This window comes from Bos indicus x Bos taurus, chromosome 29 (assembly GCF_003369695.1).
Source record: "Bos indicus x Bos taurus breed Angus x Brahman F1 hybrid chromosome 29, Bos_hybrid_MaternalHap_v2.0, whole genome shotgun sequence".
NCBI lineage: Eukaryota > Metazoa > Chordata > Mammalia > Artiodactyla > Bovidae > Bos > Bos indicus x Bos taurus.
Window position 1 is genome coordinate 22,188,645 of NC_040104.1, and position 23,973 is coordinate 22,212,617.

At 51.1% G+C, this 23,973-nt stretch overlaps 2 protein-coding genes across 9 annotated transcripts in view; one reads left to right on the forward strand and one right to left on the reverse strand.

The window, feature by feature from the left end:
• Positions 1-3,084, forward strand: part of FEZ1 (fasciculation and elongation protein zeta 1) — a 42,735-nt gene extending 39,651 nt beyond the window's left edge. For all 5 annotated transcript variants that reach the window (XM_027531826.1, XM_027531827.1, XM_027531829.1 and 2 more), the window contains exon 10: positions 2,723-3,084. In XM_027531826.1, the coding sequence (XP_027387627.1) occupies positions 2,723-2,739 (17 nt within the window). In that variant the 3' untranslated portion in view covers positions 2,740-3,084. The remainder of the gene's footprint in view (positions 1-2,722) is intronic.
• Positions 3,085-14,897: 11,813 nt separating this feature from the next.
• The window catches only part of PKNOX2 (PBX/knotted 1 homeobox 2), a 298,614-nt gene continuing 289,538 nt past the window's right edge, over positions 14,898-23,973 (reverse strand). For 2 of the 4 annotated variants that reach the window (XM_027532932.1, XM_027532934.1), the window contains 3 exons: positions 19,354-19,430; positions 18,070-18,248; positions 14,898-17,047 (listed from right to left, as the gene is read on the reverse strand). In XM_027532932.1, the coding sequence (XP_027388733.1) occupies positions 16,821-17,047; positions 18,070-18,248; positions 19,354-19,430 (483 nt within the window). In that variant the 3' untranslated portion in view covers positions 14,898-16,820. The remainder of the gene's footprint in view (positions 17,048-18,069; positions 18,249-19,353; positions 19,431-23,973) is intronic. The other 2 variants (XM_027532931.1, XM_027532933.1) reach the window with 1 other exon arrangement.

Below are 23,973 nucleotides of genomic sequence, written 5' to 3' on the forward strand. Positions count from 1 at the left end.
AAGTTCTGTGGCGCTTGGGCTGTTTAGTTGGCAAAAACAAAACCTCAGGATACCTTTAACAGTCTCGACTACTTGAAAGGCAGCAAACTAGGGACATGATTAGCTACATCCTTTTATAGCTATTTCTTGTTTCATCTTTCATTGTGGATCATAGTTTTTTGTTTCATCTTTCATTTAACATATGCAGAAGTAGAGCAAATGGTGTAGTGCAGCAGTACCCAGCGTTCTTGGCACCAGAGACAAGTTTTGTGGAAGACAGTTTTTCCAGGGGGAGGGGAAGGGGATGGTTTGGGGATGATGCAGGTGCGTTGCATTTATTGGGCACATTATCTCTATTATTATTATACCAGCTCCACCTCAGATCATCAGGTGTTAGATCCTGGAGGTTGGAGACCCCTGGATAGTGAACCGTCACGTGCTTAGCATGTGGCTTTAAAAATTATTAACTCCTGGCTGATCTAGTTTCATTTATAACCATACCCAGCTTCTCCCCTCCATATTATTCTGAAGCAAATACCAACCATTATATCTTTTTTCATCCATAAGTATTTCAGTATGTATTTCTAAAACGTGATCACAAGATCATGATCACAGCTAGAAAAATACAACATTTTAAAGTATCTTTGAGGGACTTCCTTGGTGGTTCAGTGGTTAAGACTCCACACTTCCACTGCAGGGGGCAAGAGTTCAATCTCTGGTTGGGGAACTAAGATCCCTCATGCCATGTACATTGGCCCCACCCCCCACCCCCGCCGTCCCAAAGTATCTTTGACTCTTCAACCAGTGTTCAGATTTCCCTGTAAAATTTTTTCAGTTTATTTCTTTGAATTAGGATCCAAAGAAGTTCCATACGTTACAATTTCATAATGTTTCTCTTAAATCTCTTCATTTTATTTATTTGACTGCACCGTGTTTTATTTGCAGAATGTGGACTCTCTAGCTCCTGCATGTGGGATCTAGTTCCCTGACCGGGGATGGAACCTGGGCCCCTGCATTGGGAGTGCATAGCCTTAGCCACTGGACCACCAAGGATGTCTTTTAAATCTCTATTAATATAGATTCCCTGGCGGCTCAGATGGTAAAGCGTCTGTCTACAATGCAGGAGACCTGGGTTTGATCCCTGGGTCGGGAAGATCCCCTGGAGAAGGAAATGGCAATCCACTCCAGTACTATTGCCTGGAAAATCCCATGGACAGAGGAGCCTGGTAGGCTACAGTCCATAGGGTCGCAAAGAGTCGAACACGGCTGAGCGACTTCACTTTCACTTTCACAATATATATACAGTTTCCCCTTTCCTTCACCTCTCACATCCTTTGAATTTTATTTCATGAAAAAACCAAGTGATTTGATCCATAGAATTTCCTTATTCTGGCTTTTCCTTGTTAGTTTCATCCTCGTGGTTTCATTTAATATGTTCTTCCGCCTTTTGCACTTCCTGTTGTCCAGCGGAGCCAGAGGGCTGAACACATTCAGAGCATCCACACCAGACCGGACTGGGGAGGGCCAGGGGACTCAGTACACTAGCATCCACAGTTTTTTGGAAAGCATTAGTTATCAGTGGTTGAGAACTTCCATTAAGAGACAGCTACCATCTGGTTGTCTTTCTTTTGGGGGATGTTAATATCTATATTAGTGTGCTCAGGCTGATAAAACAGAATACCACTGGGTGGCTTAAACATCAGAAATTAATTTTCTCACAGTTCTGGAGAGTAGAAGTCCATGATTAAGGGGCCAGTAAATCGGGTTTCTAGTGAGGGTTCTCTTCTCAGCTTGCAAGCAGCTACCTTCTTGTTATGTCCTCACATGGCCTTTCTTCTGTTGATGAGAGAGTGCCAGAGCCTCTGTGCTTCTTCTTACAAGGACACTAATCCTAGAAGATCAGCACCCCACCCACATGACCTCATTTTAACCTTTCTTTCTCAGAGGCTCCATCTCCACGTATACCCGGGGGTTAGGGCTTCACCATGAATTCTTGGGTTGGGGACACAAACGTCGACTCTGTAACACTTTCCACTGGCTGTCATTCATAGTCCAGATCCTTTTTCTCGTTAGATTTTGCTCCACAGGCGCAGACAACCTTGGGTGCAGTTTCTGAAGGCTTGTAGACCTCAGTTTAGAACCTCTGAGCTGTACTGTTCTGTAAGGATCAGAAAGATGAATCTTAAATTTCTGCAGGATGGATTTAGGAAGAACTCAACATTAGGAAGAACTTCTGGCTCTTAAAGATTTTAAAAGAGCATCCCGTTTCTCAGAGGAGGTTTGTGGAAATGGGTTCTATAAGTCTGGGAGCCCAGGGGCTAGACTTTACCCCTCACGATCAGCTGAAATGTCAGTGAATGTATAAAACTAGTTAACATTTATGAGCACTTTCTGTTTGCCTCTGAGCAACGCTGTGGGCTGGGCAGAGGCACAGGCTACTGTATACATGAAGAAAAACAGACACAGGTTATTTCCCGAAGGTTGTGGTTAATAACAGCCAGACCGGGGTTTGAACCAAGGCGGCTGGGCAGCAGAGAAGACCCACTTCATCACTACACTGAACCACCAGCCATCAGTGGCTCATTCTCCTTCTGGAAGGAAAACACGTGATTGCCATCCTTCCTTGGTTCTAAGGGGGCAGGTGGTTCTCTGCTCAGGACACTGGCGAGAGGTCAGGGCCACCCTGGGCCGGGAGGTCCGGCCCCACACTTGCTCTGACATGCCCTCTCTCTTCTCTTTCCAGTGCTCTGTCCCACCTAACCTTGCCCTTGGGAGCAGCCTTGCTGCGGAGGTCACCGAGCAAGAGTCATCCCACCGCAGGGACTGCATGACACCGCGTAGCCTCCGCCGTGTATTTAAACGTGTATAGCTTAACCCGGATTAAACATGAGCAAACGCACGGGGTCCTTTGCTGTTGGCTTCTAGTCCTAGTAACCATTGGATGCATGACTGTCGGGCAGGGCTGGTGACGTCGCCTCTTCTCCGCCCGTGTTGGAGGGAGGCAGATGCTGTCACCGCTCATGATGTAGTCTGGCTCCAGCCCTCAAAAACAGCTTCCACTCTAAGACTAATTTTGAAATAAACCTTCATTTAATTAGTATGCTTCATGTGCTTTGGCGTGTGGTGTCCCTCGGCACTCTGGTACAAACCTCCAGAGAAAGGACGTGTCGCTGCCTCCACGCAAGGCTCCTGGCCACGGCAGCGGTGGGGTGTTAGGGGATGGGGTGGTACCTGTTGTGACCTTTGGTGGGTTCTGGTGGCGCTGCCATTGTCCACACAGGGAGGAGGCCATCCACAGACTCCTAAGATCTTGTTGCTTGACAGTTCCAGATGGGGCCACACAAGGTGTGGTAGGAAGGACTGGCTGGGGAGGAGACTGGGAAGTTAGCAGCTGGAAAGTGAGGCTTAGGGGTAACAGGGTGGCTCTAGTGCCTCCTGTTGGGATGGCCGGGTCGACACCCTGAGGTCTGAGGGCTGGGCGGCTGAGCTCCGCTGGGCTCTCTCGGTGTGGGGGCTGCGGCTGCTTTCCTGACCGCCCCTTCTGACCCCTGGTGGCCTCTGGCTGTCTGTGTCCTCTCCACCTCCCCGAGGCCCTCGCCTCCCACATGCTGTCCCCGGCATTGGTGACAGGCAGCTGCAACCAGCCAGCAGGTGAAAGCTGTCCGTGTGTCTGGAAGGGGCTCCGCTTTGGCACAACCTGAACTGTCTTGGCTTCCATCTTCTGGCTTGAATGGCATTCATTCTGCGGATTCTCCCAGTCCCATCTTTAAAAAAAAAAATCTATTTTTTTGCTCGTGGTAAAAGTCATGTCATATAAAACCTGCTATTTTAACCATATTGAACTTACAGTTCAGTGGCACTAAGTACATTCATCTTGTTGTGCGACTCTTACCACCATCGTCCAACTCCCCAGTTTTTTCACCTTCCTAAACTGAAATTGTCCCCATTAAACACGAACTCCTCATCCCCTTCCTCCTTCCCAACCCCTGCCCCCTGGCTTCTACCAGTGTACTTTCTGACTCCATGAATTTGACTATTCAAGGTACTGCATATAAGTGGAATCAGTGTTTGCACCTAATATATATCGGAATGCATTTTTAAGGTTAACTTAATATATGTGCTACAAACAGGACTTTTACCCCCCATGCTATACAGTAGGTCCTTACCAGCCATCCACTTCATACGTAGCAGTGTATATATGTCAATCCCAACCTCCCAGTCCATCCCAACCCTTCTCCCCCGTCGGTGTCCATACATTTGTTCTCTACATCTGAGTCTCTATTTCTGCTTTGCAATGGATTGGTTCATCTGCACTGTTTTTTCTAGATTCCACATGTATGCGTTAATGTACGATACTTGTTTTCTCTTTCTGACTTACTTCTCTCTGTATGACAGTCTCTAGGTCCATCAACCTCTCTGCAAATTGCACAGTTTCATTTCTGTCTTAAAAACTTTTCTCAAGTACTTGCTATGTACCTGCCACTGGCATAATCACCTCGAAATCATCTTGCGTCTCAGCATTGCCCTGATAGACGGACGAGGACACCAAGAAGCAGAGACGCTCAAAGCGGTGGAGTCAGCTTGGCGCTTGCCTCTTGTGCACCTAGATCTCCACGCCTCCTTAGGACTTTGGTGTTTGTGTGCCACACGGAAAGCTGTGCTTCGTCCCACGGGCAGCTCCCTAGAAGGTCACAGATGGACGCGGGTGACAGTAGAAGGCATCTTGGCACTCTCTCACTCCCTGGGCCTCTGCTTTTCTAGGAGCTCTGCTACAGAGCAGTAGCAATCTCCCCCGGGGGGAAGGGGGGACCCACCAGGGAAACCACCCCACTGCCGGCAGCTCTCCAACTCAGGCATCCACACAGAGCAGGGCTTCCATGTGGACGGCACCCTGGCCACTACAGGAAAATGGAAACAGCACGAGGTAGTTTTACAGATGCTCAGGCTCAGCACGTGGACCTAAGTACCCGAGCTTTGATAAAAGGGACACCTGCAGCTCTGCGTTCCCTGGTGCCACGGTCACGGGGCAAAGGGCCACTGGCAGGGTGAGGTCCTTGGCACAGTTCACGCTTTGCCAGCTCTGGGGGAGCAGTGAATTCCCCAGGAGCCTGCCTTCCTGCCTAGGGTTTGTCATATCTGGGTCAGCTGCTCCTTTCCCCCAATTTATCCTGCCAGCAGGTGTCTGAAGCAGCAGTGACAAGCTAATCAAAGCGGCTGGCAGATAAAAATAAATCTCAAGTGTCAAGGAGATGCTCCATCTCCGAGGAGGTGAGTCTCGGAGGAGGGGTGGGAGCAGTGACTGCTGTTTCTCGCCTATGGCCCACATCGGGAGCCGAGTGGGACGGTAGGTCCATGCCTCTGGTTTTGCATGGCTCTTTCCTCTGTCCTTGCTCCTCAACACGTGGGGCCCAACCCAGCAGCAGAGACAAAACATCTAGGAGTTTATTACAAATGTAAAGAGCTCAGATCGCAATCCCCCGCCCACCCATCCTCTACCCCAGTCAGAAGCTGCAGGTTTTTTCCTTTTTGCCATGCCATGTAGCACGTGGGGTCTTAGTTTCCCTGACCAGGGATCAAACCCATCCCCTCGGCTGTGGAAGCCTAGAGTCTTAACCCTGGCCTGCCAGGAAAGTCCCTGGAAGCTGCATTTTAACGCAATTTCCAGGCAGTTGGTGTTTGTGTTAAGTTCAGAGACACTTTGAGAGTTGCTGGAGCCCTGACTCTCAAAGACTGAACCTGGAAAGCATGGATAGTGTGATTAACACGTGACTGCACCTCTCCTCCCCTCATCTTTCAGGAGGAGTCCCAGGGCAGATGATTCTTCAGGCCCCAGTCAGTTTGGACGGCAAAACTCAAGTCCACCCAGGGTGTCCACTCTCAGCCAGAGCACTGGGGAGACAAGTCCTGCAGGTGCCCTCCTGGGCAGGTGGGACTTGGCCTGGCCAGCGGGCTCCTTTACCGAGGCTTGTCTCCATCAACTGAAGGCCTCCATGTGGGTTTGCGAAGCCTAATCTGATCCAGCCCTGGTGAGGAAATGTCCCTGTAGGGCCTGACGCCAGCCTTCAGTTGTGTAGAGTTGAAACAAATGACCCTGTGAAAGTGAAAGTTGCTCAGTGGTGTCCGACTTTTTGCGACCCCATGGACTATACAGTCCATGGAATTCTCCAGACCAGAATACTAGAGCGGGTAGCCTTTCCCTTCTCCAGAGGATCTTCCTAACCCAGGGATCGAACCCAGGTCTCCCGCATTGTGGGTGGATTCTTTACCAGCTGAGCCACAATGACCCTGTGGGGACAAGCTATTGTCCAAATGGAATGTCCTCACACTCCCTAATCTTGTATCTCTGCTTCAGCGTGGGAGACAGATGGGGTATCTCAGAAAGAAAACCCAAAGGGAAGGGTGTTGGGGCAATACGTTTTATGGGATAAATTGGATTTTTAAAATGAAGTAAACCTTTTGCATATGCACTGGAGTATTATCTGGACTAGAACTGTCTTCACTTAGAGGTCAGGCAAGAGATGCGAAAAATCCAAAAAGGTGCGCTCCTCTGGATGTCTTAGGATGCATGATGAGCCAAGTCCTAATGGACGTGATGAATCTGTTCTGTGGGCTTTGAGCACCACTGTGTCCTAGGGACTCCTTGCATAGCCCCGTTATGCAGACCACTTCGTCTCACCAAAGGCCAGGGGCAGGGGGCACCAGGGGCCACCCCCTCCTCAGCAGAAGCCTGAATCGGAGATGGGGGCCTCATCTCCAAAGGAGCCAGGAGAGGTGACTCTCACCAGGGCCAGCCTCCACGATTAGTATGCGTGGAGGGGAGAGTAATTAGATGCCGCTCTTGGAGAAGAGACACTCACATTTTGTTGGGGCCTGATTATTTATTTTCTTGGGAAGATGAGAGGAGAGTCCTTAAGCTTTCTGTCTGAGCCTCAGCTTTGCTCTCTTCCTCTCTTCACCAGAGAGGCGGACGTAGAGGCCACTCTGCTGACCAGGAAGGTACTTAGCTTCATATTAATGCCTTTCTTTAAAAAGAACAATGAGCCACCTTAGCCCACAGCCCTGCAGCTCCACACCCCCACCCAGGCCCTCATGCATATTCATCCTGCTTCAAAGAGCACAGCATGGAATATGCAAATCGGCCAGGCAGGAGCTGGTTGGCATTTTGATAATAGCTTTGTCTGAAAAACCCCAGAGACACAAGCACATCTAGTCCCTCTCTCTCTCCCCTTCCCTCCCTCTCTCTTCTTCCTCTATCCTAAGTCCCCGTCTTGGTTCTCTCTTCACTCTCCAACTGCCAGAGAACAAGAAAATGAATCACAGAACCAGAGGAGGGAGTCAGTGAAAGGCCAGGGGTCTGTCCTCCAGTCCCATGTATTTCCACTTCTTTCTCCTCTAATCCTCCTCAAACAGAACCATTTTGTTTCTCCCATTAAAGCGCTCCCGACCTGACCATGTTGGGGTCCCTGCGCCTGCCCTCTGCTCTCAGCAGCCTCCCCCACTTCATCTAGGCTCCATGCTCCATTCTATCTCCCAGAGATGAGCTCCTTTCTCTTTGTCCTTCCATCTTTCAACCTGGTTTTACTCTCAGTGCATGCCTGCTCGGTCCCTTGGTTGTGTCTGACTCTTTGCAACACCACGGACTGTAGCCCACCAGGCTCCTCTGTCCATGGGATTTCCCAGGCAAGAACACTAGAGTGGGTTGTCATTTCCTCCTTCAGGGGATCTTCTAGATTCAGGGATCGCAGCTGGGTCTCCTGCATTGCAGGTGGATTCTTGACTGTTGAGCCAGCAGGGAAGCCCTCAGTATTCCAGCCTAAAGAACCCAGGAATCTGGCCTTGCCCTCTGAACAGAACGGAGGGCATCATCTACAGAGGCCGGAAGTGAGGGAGGGAGGGCTGCTGTCATACTGTCAGTTCACTGACCTCACGCGTCCATCTCTACTAGAAAAGGACGCAGAGAAATTTCTTAAGGGCTTACGTCCTGCCCCTCCTCCCAAATGTAAATAGTTCCAGTGGGAGCCAGTGGACTAGTGGGCAGATGATCTGTTGTGGGAGAAGCAGCTAAGGTCTGGATCCTACTTCTTTAAACTTTTTTGGCTGCACTGTGCACCATGTGAAATCTTAGTTCCCCAAACAGGGATTGAACCAGCACCTCCTGCATTGAAGCACAGAGTCTTAACCACTGGTCCACCAGGGAAGTCCTGGACCCCATGTCTTTGAAGGCTGTTTCATCTCAGAAACTAAGAGGAGGAAAGCAAAGGCAGATGCAGGCACGCATGGACCTCCAAGGAATTCAGGGACCAGAGGAGTCTCTTCCCTTGGCCTTGAAGCTCAGCCCTGATCAGGCCAAAGCTCAGGAGGCAAATTATCTCAATCAAGGAGTGTGGGTTTGAGGCCTGGGGTCAAATCCCAGCTCTACTACATATTCGCTGAATACTTTTTGAGAAATTTAATTTCTCTATCTCCTTATTTTGGGGCTTCCCAGGTGGTGCTAGTGGTAAAGAACCCAACTGCCAATGCAGGAGACATAAGAGACACGGGTTCGATCCCTGGGTCAGGAAGATCCCCTGGAGGAGGGCATGGCAACCCACTCCAGTATTCTTGCCTGGAGGATCCCATGGACAGAGGAGCCTGGCGGGCTACAGTCCATGGAGTTGCGATGAGTCGGACATGACTGAAGTGATTTAGCATGCACACATCTCCTTATTTTAGAAATGGGAATATTAATATTAGCAATAATACCAGTAATTCTCTCAGGGTTGTTTTGAATCATTTACAGTATCTAGCATATAGGCAAAGTGCTCAAGAAATTGTGACTTTTATTTTTGCTGGTAAACTTCAAGGAACATAAGAGAAAGAACTGAGCCCAGGGCTTCTTGAGCCTCATCATTTTTTCAAACCAGTGGTCACAGAAGATCTGAAAACAAGACCAAAACAAGACAGGGTGTGACCTGTTCCCCTAAAATCAGCCCCACCCCACGCTTTATGCTCTCTAAATCCTGCTTAGTGGTGGCCCATCTGACTCTAGAACCCATGGCCTCCAGGCTCTCCTGCATAAAGAGACAAGCAAAGAGCTGGATCATGTTCTGATTTCTCAGCAATTTCACTCAAGGCAGGCAGTGGAGGAGGGGCAGTGCAAAGTCACATTTATTTTTGCGCTTAGAGAAAAGATTCTATTTTCACTGGCAAAGAGACAGGTGGAGTGACAGCAGAGGAATCACACAGACCACCCCAGACACACTTGAGAAGCCTCACATGCTTTGTGATTAGGCCACACAGGTGGGGCCTAAGGAGCTTTCTGGTAAATCAGTTGGTAAAGAATCTGCCTGCAATTCAGGAGACACTGGTTCAATCCCTGGATGGGGAAGATCCGCTGGAAAAGGGATAAGCTACCCACTCCAGCATTTTTGGGCTTCCCTGGTGGCTCAGCTGATAAAGAATCACATGCAATGAGGGAGACCTGGATTTGATCCTGGGTTGGGAAGATCCCCTGGAGAAGGGAATGGCAACCCACTCCAGTATTCTTGCCTGGAGAATTCCAAGGACTATATAGTCCACGGAGTCGCAAAGAGTCCGACACGACTTTCACTCTAGAGGTTGGGGAAAGGTGTTGCAATCTCTCGCATAGGCGTTAAGCCTGGAAGACCGCCACTTCCTCCCCCCGCCGCCAGAGGGCAGCTCTCAGCTCGCAGGGTGGAGGTTGGCGAGATCACCGGGAGACACTGGGTTCCCTCGCTGGACGTGGATGGTAAAGGTGGATGACAATTTACAATGCTGTGGATGGGGCTCACACAGAGGGTGAGAAAGTTGGGTTTAATGACCTTAAGTTCCCTTTCCGGGACTGAGAAACGATTGTTTTCACTCTAGGCTTGGATCCTTGTCACCTGCAAAGACCCCTGGAGGGGGAGGTACTGAGGGCCACAAGGCTCTTTCAGTTCAGAGCGACTGGCCGCAGAGCTTTTTCCGAAATCAGGCTTGGGTGAGACAGTGATTCGGCATCTCTGGGTTGCTATTCAAAATGCACTGACCTCCGCCCCACTGTTGGAGGGTCTGCTCTAGCAGATCAAGAATAGAACCTGGGTGCCTGCACCTCCAAAAGCCTGCTCAGCAATTCTAAGGTGCCCCCAGCAGAGTAGTCCAAGGGTGGGAGTTGGGGTGTCATAGATGAAGATGGCCTTGGACCGGGAGGTGCTGGGGGATTTCATCACAAGAGTGCTGGGTTATTTCATCTCCTTCCAAAATGTTGAGGGACTTCCCTGGTGGCTCAGACAGTAAAGTGTCTGCCTACAATGTGGAAGACCCGGGTTTGATCCCTGGGTCGGGAAGGTCCTCTGGAGAAGGAAATGGCAACCCACTCCAGTACTCTTGGCCTGGAAAATCCCAGGGACAGAGGAGCCTGGTAGTCTACAATCCATGGAGTCGCCAAGAGTTGAACATGACTGAGCGACTAAACTTTCCAAAATGTTGACCCCACGTGGATACCGAGCACCATACAGTCAAAGGGGCAGCAGGAAGTGTGGAGAAGCCCGGCTGCTGGGAGCCTGGGTGGTGATGTGGTTTCAGCTTCTCCAGCAGGGTGGGGGCTCCCAACAGAGGAGCAGCACTCCTAGGAGATGCTGGGGGCTCGCAGTACTGTCGTCTGTAGGACAACATAGAAGATCCCCCGAAGGCGGACTTAGCAACCATCCCTTCTCACTTTCTCACTGTACAAGGGAGGAAGTAAATTTAGATGGTCCCTGTGTGTGAGGGGCTGTATTGCCAGAGTCTCCCCCAAATCCAGGGGAATCCAGTGTTCTTCCTTTTGCTGCAGAGGAGCCACGGGAGGCCCACAGGTGGGCAAAGCTGGCCTTCCATGAGTCTGATGTCATAAAAATGTTGCAGTACCATTGGGGGAACAACCACCCAGAAATGCACGAAAGAACAGGTGGATGAGAAAACTACACACCTGATGTGAGTGCTCTGGATAATGCTTAGGTGTAATAAGATGGAAAAAAAAATCTGAAAATGAAAAAGTATAATGAGATGTACACAACTGAAGGGAATTGTCTTAAATGGCTGATTGTAATGAGATGTACATAAATTGTCAGGCTTGTAATGAAATGAAAAAAAAGTTCTTGCCTGCTAATACTGGGTGTAATGTCTACACCTGAAATAAGTCGTCTCAGTGCACTGAGTAATGAGATGCACATAATTCTAAAGGGTGTAATGAGATGAAAAATAAATCAAACACTTGTCTTAAAATGAAAGATGTACTAAGATGCACACACCTGAAGGGCATTGTCCTAAATGGGTTTGGTTTAATGAGATGCATTTAATTTGCAAAGGGGCTAAATGAGATTGGCCCAGAGAGAGGCTGAGAAATATAGAAGTGTAAGGTACACTTGACAGTGGTATAATAAAATCTGCCTGGGGGCTTCCCTCGCCATCCAGTGGTTAAGGCTTCACGCTTCCCCTGCAGGGGACTCTGATCCCTCAAGGGGGAACTAAGATTCCCAAGCTTCATGGTGCAGCCAAAAAAAAAAAAAAATCTGCCTGGTCCGAGGGATGAAAATAAGACACCACCACAGAAACATGGAAACATGTGAGGCTTCCCAGGTGGCTCAGTGGTTAAGAATCCGCCTGCCAATGCAAAAGATGCAAGAGATGCAGGTTCGATCCCTGGGTTGGGAAGATGCCCTGGAGAAGGAAATGGCATCCCACTCCAATATTCTTGCCTGGGACATCCCATGGACAGAGGAGCCTAATGGGCTACAGTCCATGGGATTGCAAAGAATTGGATGTGACTGAGCGATTGAGCACACAACTACATAAAAACGTGTGGCTGCTGCTGCTAAGTCGCTTCAGTCGTGTCCAACTCTGTGCGACCCCATAGACGGCAGCCCACTAGGCTCCTCTGTCCATGGGATTCTCCAGGCAAGAACACTGGAGTGGGTTGCCATTTCCTCCTCCAATGCATGAAAGTGAAAAGTCAAAGTGAAGTCGCTCAGTCGTGTCCAACTCCTAGCGACGTTGGAGTAGGATGCTATTGGCATTCTTTCTGCCAGTCCTCTGTGACCCTTGCCCTGGGATACTCTGCAAAGTTGAATCATCCTCTGTCTCTCATTCGATGCCAGGCACATAGTAGGCATCCGTGGATGCTCACTGAATGATGAACAGGTTCAGGGGGTTGTAGTGTGTTTAGCAGAAGGAAGTTCATGGGAGCAGCTGTAAAGCAAGGAACTTCTAAAAGGCAACTGAGAGCAGTGTTTCTCAAAGTCTTCAGCATCTTGATCAGAATCTGGGAACAATTAGTCGTCGTGAGACCTGATCTGTGTATAGCACAAGCAGCTCTGGTGGCTTTTATGCCCCAAGGCTCACGACCCCCTCTGGAGGTCAGGCAGACAGGTAACACAGGACTGAAGGCGTCTGGTTATAAGACCCAGGTACCTCTGCAGTTAAAGGTAGGAGATTCTTCTCTTCCACAGGCAAATATATTCTCCCCATTTTTTATTTTTAACTGCAGAACCCTCTTGGATTATCTTGTTTTCTCACTCTGGATGGAGCAATGGGTATAGAGATATGTTTTCCTTTTTATTTATTTTTTAATTAAAAAATTTATTAATGTTATTTTTGTGGCTGCATGTCATGTGGGATCTTAGTTCCCGACCAGGGATGGAACGTATACCCCCTGCTTTGGAAGCTCAGAGTCTTAACCACTGGACCACCAGGGAAGCCCCAAGTTTCCTTTTTAAAGACAACTGCTCAAATATTGGAGGGAAAGGTAAAAAAAGGAAAAAAGAGAGGAGAAAACATAATTAGCCAGTGAGCCAACTGAAGAATGGCAGCCCAGTAACAAATGGCAGCTGACCCTCAAGCTCCGTGTTGGGAGACCACGTGAGTGGCCAATGTCACGACAGCCTGGAGGCCACGTTATCAGGGGGTGCAGTGACTCAACTACCCTCAGCCGTGGCTGGGTGGGAATCTAGGTTCTAGGTTGCCTGTTTGCTCGATTTTTCGAGATAAATCAGGAACCCGCATTTTATGTGCAAACTTCTGACTTAAATGTTGGCCCGCAAATTTTCCAAAACAAAGTATGGTCCAAACAAAACATGACTGTAAGCTGGATTTGACCTAAGTGTCTCCTGTTTGCAACTCTGAATGATCAAGTTGGAGGTTATTGTCTAGGATATGGTCATAGCTCAACCATTATGAGGATATGATGAGTTCTCTTTCAGTCTCAATCTTCCCCTAGAGTGTGAATTCCCTGAAGGCAAGAACTGTGTTTTCGTTGATCACAGCTGTAGTCTCAGTATCTAACACTGCCTGGGACAGAGTGTTGCTCAGTGCTTGAATGAATGAGTCCGTGCTGGCTGTGTTGCGACAGTCAACGCCATCATCTGGTCATGTGCAAGGCAGCAGAGAGGTCACGTGGTCCAGGAAGTTGAGCTCTGGTCAAGAACTTCCTTGGGCAGGAATCTCCAATCAGGTCATCCCTGATGGGTTTACGGGGTTGGGGCCAGAAGTCAGTCTGAACGTTCCCAGGGTCTGGATATCACAGCTCCGTCTTGAGGATAAAGGAGATCTTCCTCATCCCCACACCACCTTGTCCCATCTCTTTCTTTCCACATGGACTTTGAGACATCCCCACGGGTTGGATAGGGTCGGGGTCTAACGCAGACAGAGGTTGCTGCCTTCTCACAACACAACCACCCACATCTCAGATGATTTAGGAGACCACTTTTTAGTTGGCTGCTTTGTATAAAAAATGGCAGAACTTGAGAGAAAAACTTAGGAAGGGGTGGGAGAGGCTGGGCTCAGGCTATTACGTAAGTTCTCAGAGGTTTGTTTCCTAAAATGCGTTTTGTGCCATGCTAGTACGATTGATTAGCTATTACTTGAAAAACAAAAGATAAATACATTTGGGGAACACGTTAAACAGGTTTCTTTCCTGTAGTACCTTTCAGAGGCTTTTATATTCTAATTCACATTACGAAACCCCTTTGACAAAGTATAATATGCACTTCATCCTAGACTAAGCCAGCTATCTCTTAAGAGTATGTTCCTTAACTCCAACTACAAAATCCTAATTTATCACCTTCAAAAAATAATTGTCACATATAGTGGAATGATATGTAACTTTGCTCTGTATTTTCCAAGTCTCCTGTAAATGTGTTATCATACTTACATAATTTAAAAAATTAACAAGAAAGAGGGAAAAAAGTTTGTTCCTCGCAAATCACTGCTTTGAAAGTTGTCTTCCTGTCGCCAGCCCTTGCCAATGGGAATGAAGAATTCTAAACCCATGCCGGGACGTCTCAGCACATGGCCCAAGTAAGGAAATCTCTAGGATCAAAGTAACAAGGCTGCCTCTCACTTAGTTGGGGATATTAGCTGTCTCTCAAATTCTTCCTGCCCCAGGGAATATAGTGCTGAACTCTGGGATTCAAAGGGCAGGCTCCCCTCCAAACACAGCTCCTGGATTCAATGTGTCAGTCAAGACTGCCCATCCTTCCTGATTCCTGGGGCCTTTCACACAAGGGATAGGGCGACGGGGGCATGTGAGGCTGGGGGATGGGCAGTGTTGGCACCAGCTTCGATGGAGGTGGGATAAGCAAGGGTCTTTGAGGGTTGGGCAAGGTGAAGAGGAGACGGAGTTCTGAGCTCCCCTGCCATGACAGCAGACCGCCAGGAGAGGGCAGTACAGAGCCTCTGCCTGTCTTTTGCTCTCTGTCTTAGAGAAGATACCTCTGCGGTGATTGTGCCAAACTTGGCCATCTTCCTCCCCAGACTGGCAAGCTGAGGACACCCAGAAAGCCCTCTTCCTCGGTCCCTTTCATGGGTAGTCGAATGAACAAGGATTGTGGTGAGGCCTCCAGATTTCCTCTGGTCCAGGGTCCCCCTAACCCTTAACCACGTGAAAAGAGAATCACGCACCAGAATTACGGTAGGTAATAAGGTTTACTGAAAACTCGGCCACATTCAGTACTGGTTTGGTGGATACATCAGAAGAGGTTGCATAACATTAGGCAGGTGGAGGGGGGCTGGGAGGAGGATGTGTGGGCACGTGTGTGCAAGAGTGTGGGGTGGGATGCCTGTCCAGAGTGATAAGTGGAAGGGTGTATGTGTGTGTGTGCATGTGCGCGTGCGTGTGTGTATGAACAAGAAAAATGAAGCAGAACAGGAAATGTATTTATCCCACTGCACGTTGCAAAAGTCTCACGCCAAAAAAGCTAGACTTTCCTCTACCTATGGCATCAAAAGGGAGTAAAAAATGATTGGATCACCCAGATTATAAATAAGGTTATTTGTTTCTCAAAAATCCCTATTAAAACATTAAATATCAGCTCTTTTGGGGGAAGAAATACATTCATTTCAGGGAGACCTCAGGAAAGCCACCATCCTTTTGCTCCACCTTACAGGGCCCTGGCAGGGGGCCCTCGAGTTGAGCCCAGCAGCCCACTCACATCCTGCTGCTGCCGGAGGTGGCCAACGCACATCTGACAGATGAAGCTGCAAGTCCATTAAATTAAATTCAATGGAAAACACACGTGTGATCAGTCCTGTGGTTCACAGCCGTAGGGGTGGGAGGGAACAGGAGGGCGGGGCGCCAATCCTGGGGGCCTGGGGGTTGGGGGTGGAGGCTGTGTGTCAGGGCAGATGGTGGGAAGACTCCTCCTCCTTGTGGAGCCCAGGTTCCTCCAGGGCTGTGGTGGGGATGGAGTGTGGAACAGTGAGGCGGGTGGGTGGGCACCTCCCCCACACTTTGGATATTGATGGGAAGGGGGATGTAGCTAGCACCTTCTCCAACCCCTGGCTTCACACTGGGCTGGATGCTTCTTTCCAAAGTTTCTTCTGCCTTCTCGGAAGGATAGAGTGAAGAAGAGAGGAAGAAGGCTGGTGGAGCCAGCCTGGGGGCAGAGGGACAGCGGCGAGGGACAGGAGGGGTGGACATCTGCCAAGCTAACCTGGCTCCACCCTCTCCAACAGCCCATGGAAGGCCTGGAACGTCTGGAGAGCTCCATCCCAGGGCTGCGACATCTGGGCTAAGACACCACTGACCGCCTGGGGACGGCTGTGGTCCCCAAGGTCGCCTTGATATGGCTCCTAGCCCAGGTCTTGCCATCTCCTTGTGTCCTGAAGCCGACCCAGGTGAAGAGCCTCCACTTAACCTATAATTTGAGCCCATCAGCTTACCACTGATTTCCAGGAGGCAGAGAGAGAGAGAAGGTGGCTCTAATGGCTCTTGTCCCCCTCTACCAAGTCCATGGGCCTTGGAGGACTGAGGGGAGCCCTACAGAATCCAGGTCCCACCTTATTCTACAGGATGTAATGCCGTGGCACCCCTCTCCCTCCAGAGTCATGCATTCCGGTTCCCTCCTGCCTTTGAATGTCTCTCAAAGAGCTGAGGACCCTGTGGAGGTGGAGCCCAGCCCCCCTTTGTCTCTTTCCTCCTGACTCTGTTCCCTGGCAGAGGCTCACTCCGTGAACAGCACTGGTCCATGTCCCAGGGTGGGGCTTGTAAACAACTCAAGTCCTTCAGTGGGGGGTGCTGTGGGTGCCCTCTGTCCTCAGGGATGCGGTGAGTCCAGATCTCACTCCTGCCTCTCCGTCCAGGCTGCTCGACCGGCCCCGCCACGCTGAGTCCTCTGCAGTACTAGGGAAGTGGGGCCGGGGTTCTCGGTGAAGCTTGGTGGTTGGGAAGGAGCGGGTGTTTCCTGTGCATTTCCTCCAGCTCCTGATTCCGGGAAGCCAGGGCCCAGCTTCCTCTGTGCCGCCTGCCCCGTCCCCTTCCCCCCCACCCCGAAGCCCTCCTGATGACACTCCTCTCCCGCTCGGTGACCAGTGCCACCTGGGCGGCTCGGCTACTCCAGGGAGTCACTGTGTTCCAAGCCCAGGTCGCTGACATTCGTTGTCTGCAGCTCGTCCGCCTCCTCCTCCAGCTCCTCTTCCTCCTCCTCTTCCATTTCATCCTCCTCCTCTTCTTCCGTCCCGTCCAGTGAATCGTCGTGTGCCGCCATCATAGCCTGCTGCATGGCCATGGTGGCGTTGTCTGAGGACAAGGACTGCAGGTTGTCCAGGTTGATGGACCCTAGAGTGAGAAGAAGGCCGGGGTCAGGCTCAGGAGCCCCTGTGGATGGGGTGGTGAGTGCCTACGCCGGACAGTTCCCTGGTGTGAAGTCTCCCGTCCATTCACTGTCAGCCACGCCTTGCCCCATCCCAGGCAGCAACACTTCTGGGTACCACTTCCTGCCAGTTTCCGTGTAAGTGTGGCAGACACTGCTGCCTTTCGAAGAATTCTGTAAGTAGGTATTGTCATCCTCACTCTAAAGAGGAGGAAATAGTCTCAGACCGTTGAGTCATTAGCTCAAAGGAACACAGTCAGGCACGATTTTGCTGCGCTTCTCTCCCTGGTGGGTTTAGCTCAAAATCTGTTGATTTCCACTCTACCTCATAAGACTGTTGCCCACCACATGGAAACTGGTTCACAGCCATATACATGCACATATACATGAAGGTGTGCACATACACGTGTACACCTCCACTCCACTTCCCACACGGAGCTAGCTTCACATGCCAAGCTATAAAATGCCTGGCTCATGGCTCATTGAATTATTCATTGTGCACCAGGCGACTGGCAATTAGAAAAGTGTATACGGAGGGTGTGATGGAGAAGCTGGGAAAACAAAACTCTTCCTGGCCTCTGTTCACAAGTCAGCTGCCTGCCTTGGTATTTATAGATGGCCCTGGCTCCTGGGGAACCGTGAAGACACTGACTGGTGCTAAGAAACTTCGGGTGGGTGTGGGAGTGAGGAGGGGGGCTCTGCTGAGCAGCCATTGACTCAGATGCCCACCAGTGGACTCCCACTCATCCTGGTGAGATTGCTTTTGACTTGTTAAAATATGTACCAGAAAATCTCCTTCTTTCAGGCTTTACGTACATCCTTTGGCCGGGATCGGGAGAGTTAACTATTGTGACAGAGCTGACACTGCCACTCAAGTGAGTAGACGTTCAACCTTTGACTCTGCACAGCCGCACCTGTAGGAGCTTCAAGAGTCCCTTTTCCATCCCCCGACCCCAGGGTCTAGAGTACCCTCAGCCCCAGTTCTTACCATCGGGGTTTGTCCCTGGGGCACCGCCCTGTTGCTGCAGAACCCCTGCAGCAATGGAATTGGGCCAAAATCTTTGGGTGGGCCGGTGCTGCGACTTGATTTTCTTGGCTTTGGGGGCAGGGTCGGGGTTGCTGGCATCAAGCATAGGCTGCAGTATGCGTCTTCGGGCATTGATGAACCTGTCCCGGGGTCAGATGGAGACAGGTTAGCCACCACGGGGGCGGGAATGTGTGTGAGCATATGTGTGCACACGTGAGCACACATGTGTGCACATGTCCTGTGTGCATGCACGCACGTGTGTGTATGCACACGTGTGCATGGGTGCACATGTGTATGCACATGTGTGCAGGTGTGAGCATATTTGGGTACGTGCAGGTCTCTGCACTCATGGGCACATATGGGTACGCACATGCATGTATGTGTCCATGTGTGCATGTGCACACCCATGGATGTGTGTATGTGGGCTTGTGTGTGCACGTGTATGTAAGCACATGTGAGCATGTGTGCAGGTGCACATGTATGTGTGTACACACATGTGCAGAGAGCACTAAGCTGCTTCTGGACTCCCACCGGCTGGTCCTTGAATGGAGCCGACTGGGGGTCTAGTCCAGGGTATGAAAGCACAGCAGTGATGAGCCCTGGGCACCGAGGAGCTTGTGAGTTCACCAGGAGCTTGGGTACAAGTTGGGATGAACGTATGAGAAGGCCTGGGAATCTGCTCCAGACCCGTCAAGACTGAACAGTGAAGGAAGAGCTCCTTAGTCAAAAGCACTAATCTCTGATCTCTCTCCGGGGGGCCAAGGGTCCATTCCCACCCACCAGACCTTGCCCTCTGAGATTCCCGTGACACCCCGGCCAGCCACAGAGGAGGGAACACGGGGAACCCTGTGGGTCAGGACTGTTGCCTCCTCCCTCCTTCCGGCTCCCAGCTCTGCAGAATGTTTTAGCTTGAGCTCTGTTTACACAGGTTGTGAGCAGAGCAGATAACCCCTGGGGGCCTGGGGGCCTGTGGGCTTGGGATGCAGCCACGCCTGTGTGTCTATTCAAGTTTTCCGTGATGTTCTTGACACAGCTTCCCAGCAGAGGGCGCTGAGAAGCTGCAGATGAAGCTATAGGTGTGGATTTCAGCTTTTCTGTTTCCAGCCAACATGGGAGGGCTGGCACGGTGGCTGGGCGGAGACTGAAGTGAGCTGGGCACTCCCACCTTTTCCCCTGCTGTGCATCCCCCTGCTGAGCAAGTGGCCCCTGGGTCTGATAGCCTCTGGGCATGTGATGCTAACTCACCAGTTATTCACTTGCAAGAGGGTGAGGTTTGTCTGGGCTGCGATCTGCCTCTTCTCATCCTCCGTGGGGTAAGGGTGCTGAAATGAGAGGCGAAGAGCTAGTGAGGGGTGGGCACGTGGTGACCTGGTCCCCCTAGAGACCATGCCCACGACACAGGCAGCGTCCTGGGCAGGCAGCCTCAGTGGTTTGGAAGCCCAAACAGGGGAAAGTTAATGTTTGTTCCCCAGAAAGAATGGACTACCGGCCTCAAGGGAGGCTGCTCTGTGCCTAAGGAGGGCCACCCACCCTCGGCCCAGCCCTGCTTTGGTGGGGAACCAAGTGGTCTCCCAGGAGCTGGTACAGTTCAATGGTGGTCGCTCCCACAGCACCGTGGTCGCTCCCACAGCACCGTCACATCCTCCAGCCCGCTCCCCAGCAGGCAGGTCAAGCGTGATCAGTATTAGGATTTACAGTGGCCTCCAAAGCCCAGGGGACTCTCAGAAGGTGGTAAACGGGGTGAATGAATCCGTTTAATTTACACTAACTGACATTTACTGAACATCTACTCTGTGTGCAGATTCATGTAGGCATCCTAGGAGACAGAAGATAAATATAAGGACAACTACAACTTGTATATTTTACAGCCTGTGAAATGCTTTCATGCACTAATTTCACTTAATAAAAGCACCTCACTAAAACTCAGTAAGGGGCAGGTTAGGGGTTGCTCTTCCCACTTTACAGATGAGGAAACTGAAGAACCATCTCCATTGTCCCCCAGATGGTGGCATCAGCTTGGAACTCAGTTCTCCTGACTGTGGCCCGGGCACCCCCATCACTGCACACTGCCACTCTGTGACATGGAGTCCATGTCTTTGGAGGGGGGTGAGTGAGGACGTGGGCCAGGGCCTTCAGTCCCTGCACTGATTCCATGCTTATCTGTCTCTCGACCTGTGCTTCATGAGGGCAAAGACCAGCTCTTATTAATTCATCTTATTAATGTATTCCCAGTGCCCTCCACATGTGCATAATGCACAAATGACGTCGTGACGTCAGTGACACACAATAACATCCAGTGAAAGGAAGCAGACACGAGGCAGTAGATGCTGGGATGAAAGAGCAGTGGGGTGTTGGCCGGAGCATTGGGAAGGCTGAACAGGTCACATTAAAGACTGGGAAATTTTGTGATGGCAGTTGGTTAGGGTGGTGAGTCCTGTGATGACCAGTTCTGTGTGACTCTGTGTCTTTCTCCGGCTTCTGCATGCCACCTGGTACCTGGCAGGCTGGCAATAGGTGTGATGAGAGTCTGAATGGGTTGGAGCCTTGCCCGGGCAGCTAGGGGAGGTTTGGGGGCTCTTAGGGTAGAGGGCCCAGCTGTCCTCAGGTTGGAAATATCCCCTTATTGAGGTGGTATGAGATACTGGAGCTTGGGTCTTCCAAAGTCCCAACGACACAGGACTCAGATTTTTGCTCTATCATGACAACTGGTGAGATCTCCAGACCATCGCTTTACCCTACATCAAAAGGTCATGTCATGATTAAATGAAATTGTACTCGTAAAGTGCTCAACAAGAGATGGCTCTTCAAACTATTATTGGATGATGCTGGCAAGGTGCTTAAAGCTGTCTGAGGGATGAGCTTGAGATCAACAGCCTCGGTGGAACGCTCATTATCAGTGACAAAGGAAAGCAACCTCTTCAGTGGCCTCAGCGTCCCCCGGCTGAAGCAATCGGGATCGTATGTTGTTTTAATTCACACCTCTGACCCTGCCTGCCACGCCAGGGCAGCTGGGGCTTGTGAGCCACATAATATTAAGATTCTAACAAGAAGGAAAGCACAGCAGTGTCGCAGGAGCCAATTCCATCTAAAAGGGGAGGAGCAGAGGGAGGTGGGGATGAGGCTGTTGCCCTCAGCGGCAGAGGAGGAGGGGCTCCGTGTCTTCTGACCCCCTCCGTGGAGGGGCGGTGGCTGAGCCCTCCTCCCCTGCCCGTGGAGTTTCAATCTCCGTGGCCCTCATTAGAAGCCGAGCAGCCTCCGTGTCATCCATGGCAGCTAGTCTGAGGATACAGTAAAAACTGAGCAATGTTCTGGCCTCTCCAGGCCCTACTAGCTCCTTCACATCTTCACGCCTTTGCCCTGCTGTCCCCCTGCTGGAATACTCCATCTCCCACCTTTCTACTGCGTGCGTTTCTGAGCTTCTGCAAAAGACCTCTCCCAGGTCAAGTCCTTTGTGAGGTCTCTCCCAGCTCCCCAGGGCAAGTCAGTCGCTGCGGCCCTTGAATAACTGACTTCAGCCCACTCTCCGGTGACAGATCTCTCCCCTATCCTGGGAGTTGCTCAGGCAGGGACCCTGTCTTATCAGACACCGCATCTCCAGTGTCCAGACCAGTAGCAGGTGGCGTGGCTATTCGGTGTTTGTGTATGAGACAGATGAGTGAACCAGCATGGGAAGGAGCTGGGTGACTTGTTCCCTGAGCCTTGACAACCATGCTGGCACATCAACCACAAACTCAGGGAAGCTGCTACGGCCCAAGAGAGAGACACCCACCCATGGAGCCCACAGCTTAGAGGGAAAAGCTTCAAGCACAGAAGAAAGCCTCTATTAAAGAGGAGTGTGTAGGGGACTTCCCTGGTGGTGCGGTGGATAAGAATCTACCTGCCAATGCAGGGGGCATGGGTTCGATCCCTAGCCTGGGAAGATCCCACATGCCGCAGAGCAGCTAAGCCCAGGTGCCACAACTATTGAGCCTGAGCTCGAGAGCCCGTGTGCTGCAGCTCCTTAAGCCCATGCTCCACAGAAGCCGCCACAATGAGAAGCCCGGGCACCGCGACAAAGAGCAGCCCCCGCTCGCTGCAACTACAGAAAGCCCACCACAGCAATGAAGACCCAGGGCAACAAAAAGAAAAAGATACGTAGCGCGTTTCAGTGCACACTGGGTGGTCAGAGCAGTCAGAGGAGCCTTCTCTAGGGAGGCGGGCTTCAGCTGGACTTTGAAGAATGGCCAAGCCATCTTAGTAATGGAGGGCATGGGCTTTCCAGGCAGGGGCTTTGCGCTAGGACTTATTGTCAGAGGCAAATTTCTTCCACTATTAAGATCTCCAGAGAAGGAAATCCTTCAGCCTCCCACAGATAAAGTTTGCTGTCTCTAAGGAGCCTTCCAGGGCAGGCCTCCATTCTGAGTGGATGTCATAAATCCACAGATTAAGGTAATGGGAAGGGATGAGAGGTGGGGTCCCCCAAACTGGCTGTTATTCTCTTACAAACACAGACACAAAGCCCTGATCCTCCTTCAGTGCAAGTCCCCCCTCCCCCATGGCTCCTGGGATGGGTATCTCAGGAAGCATGCGGTGGAGGCGGGGGAGGCTGGGGGTGGTGGTGGTGAGTGCAGGGTTTGGCATGGCCTTGGGGACAGGTGTGTTGCCAGAACATTCCTGGCACCCCATCTGAGTGCTCGTGGGAGCAGTCCAGCTTGTCCACGCCTCAGACCAGATGATTCCTGAGGACAGAGTCAAAATAGCCCTGGCCCCTGGACAGCCCTTGATTTGGTCAGCGCTACTTTTAGCACCATCGGAAAGGCTGGGGGCCAGGGGCAGGGAGAGGAATCCAGCGTGATGGCGGTGAGCCCTCGGGCCTCGGCTCACTATTTGGACGAACTTCTCCTCCGCAGCCAGGAGGGAAGGGTGAAGACAGAGGCCCTCTAGAAGAGACACGGATGGACCAGACAATGACAGCTCCTTCTCAGGCCAGCCAGGAGCCCCGTGTGACTGGGCAGTGCTGCCTGCTGGTTAAGAGCACGGCCTCTGCAGAGGTCACTCACTCCAGTATTCTTGCCCTGGAAACCCCATGGACAGAGGAGCCTGATGGGCTATAGTTCATGGGGTCACAAGGATTCGGACACAACTCAGCAACTACATCACCACCTGTACCATCTTTGCAGAGGTCGAGTCCTGCATCCACCGCTTAACCAGACACAGGACCTTGGCAATGTATTCTTTCACATCTGCCATCCTCAGTTTCTGGGCTTAAGATGGAAATAACAAGATGGGGCCTACTCCTTGGCCTTTGAGGATGACTGAATGAGAACATGCTGTGCTGACTCACTCTGGACCAACAGTAACACCGGCCAGACTTCAGCGTTCAGTTGAATATCCAGGCTCTGGGGAAGGGAATTGCCGGATGTAAGCTGAAGAGGCATTTCACGGTACCGCAGTTGCCATCAGGAAGCTCCTCTGACATCTAACCCAAATCTTTGCTGACACCTCCCTTTGGGCCCCATGACTCAAGTCTCATCTGGGCTAAAGTGAAGCTGAAGGCATTTTTCGGTTTGAACTACGTGTCCCCTCTAGGGTCCTGGGTCCGAAAGCAGCTCACCCAGGCTGGTACGTGGGCCCTTGGCCACTTCTCTCACTCAGAGCCCACCCAGTAGGGAGCACCCACCTCCTCACCCAGGCAGACAAGCGGGAGGCTGGCCAGATCCCTGAGGGACACGGTGCATTGGAAGCAGCAGCCTGCAGGTGTGAGATGGAGCTGAGGCTGGAGCAGAGCTTGAAGCTGCTATCCTGGCCTGCTTTCCCACACTGGGGTCAGCCACACCCTCCTTCCCTTCCCGCTCCTGACCAGCTGTGTGCATGTAGCCTGCTGTG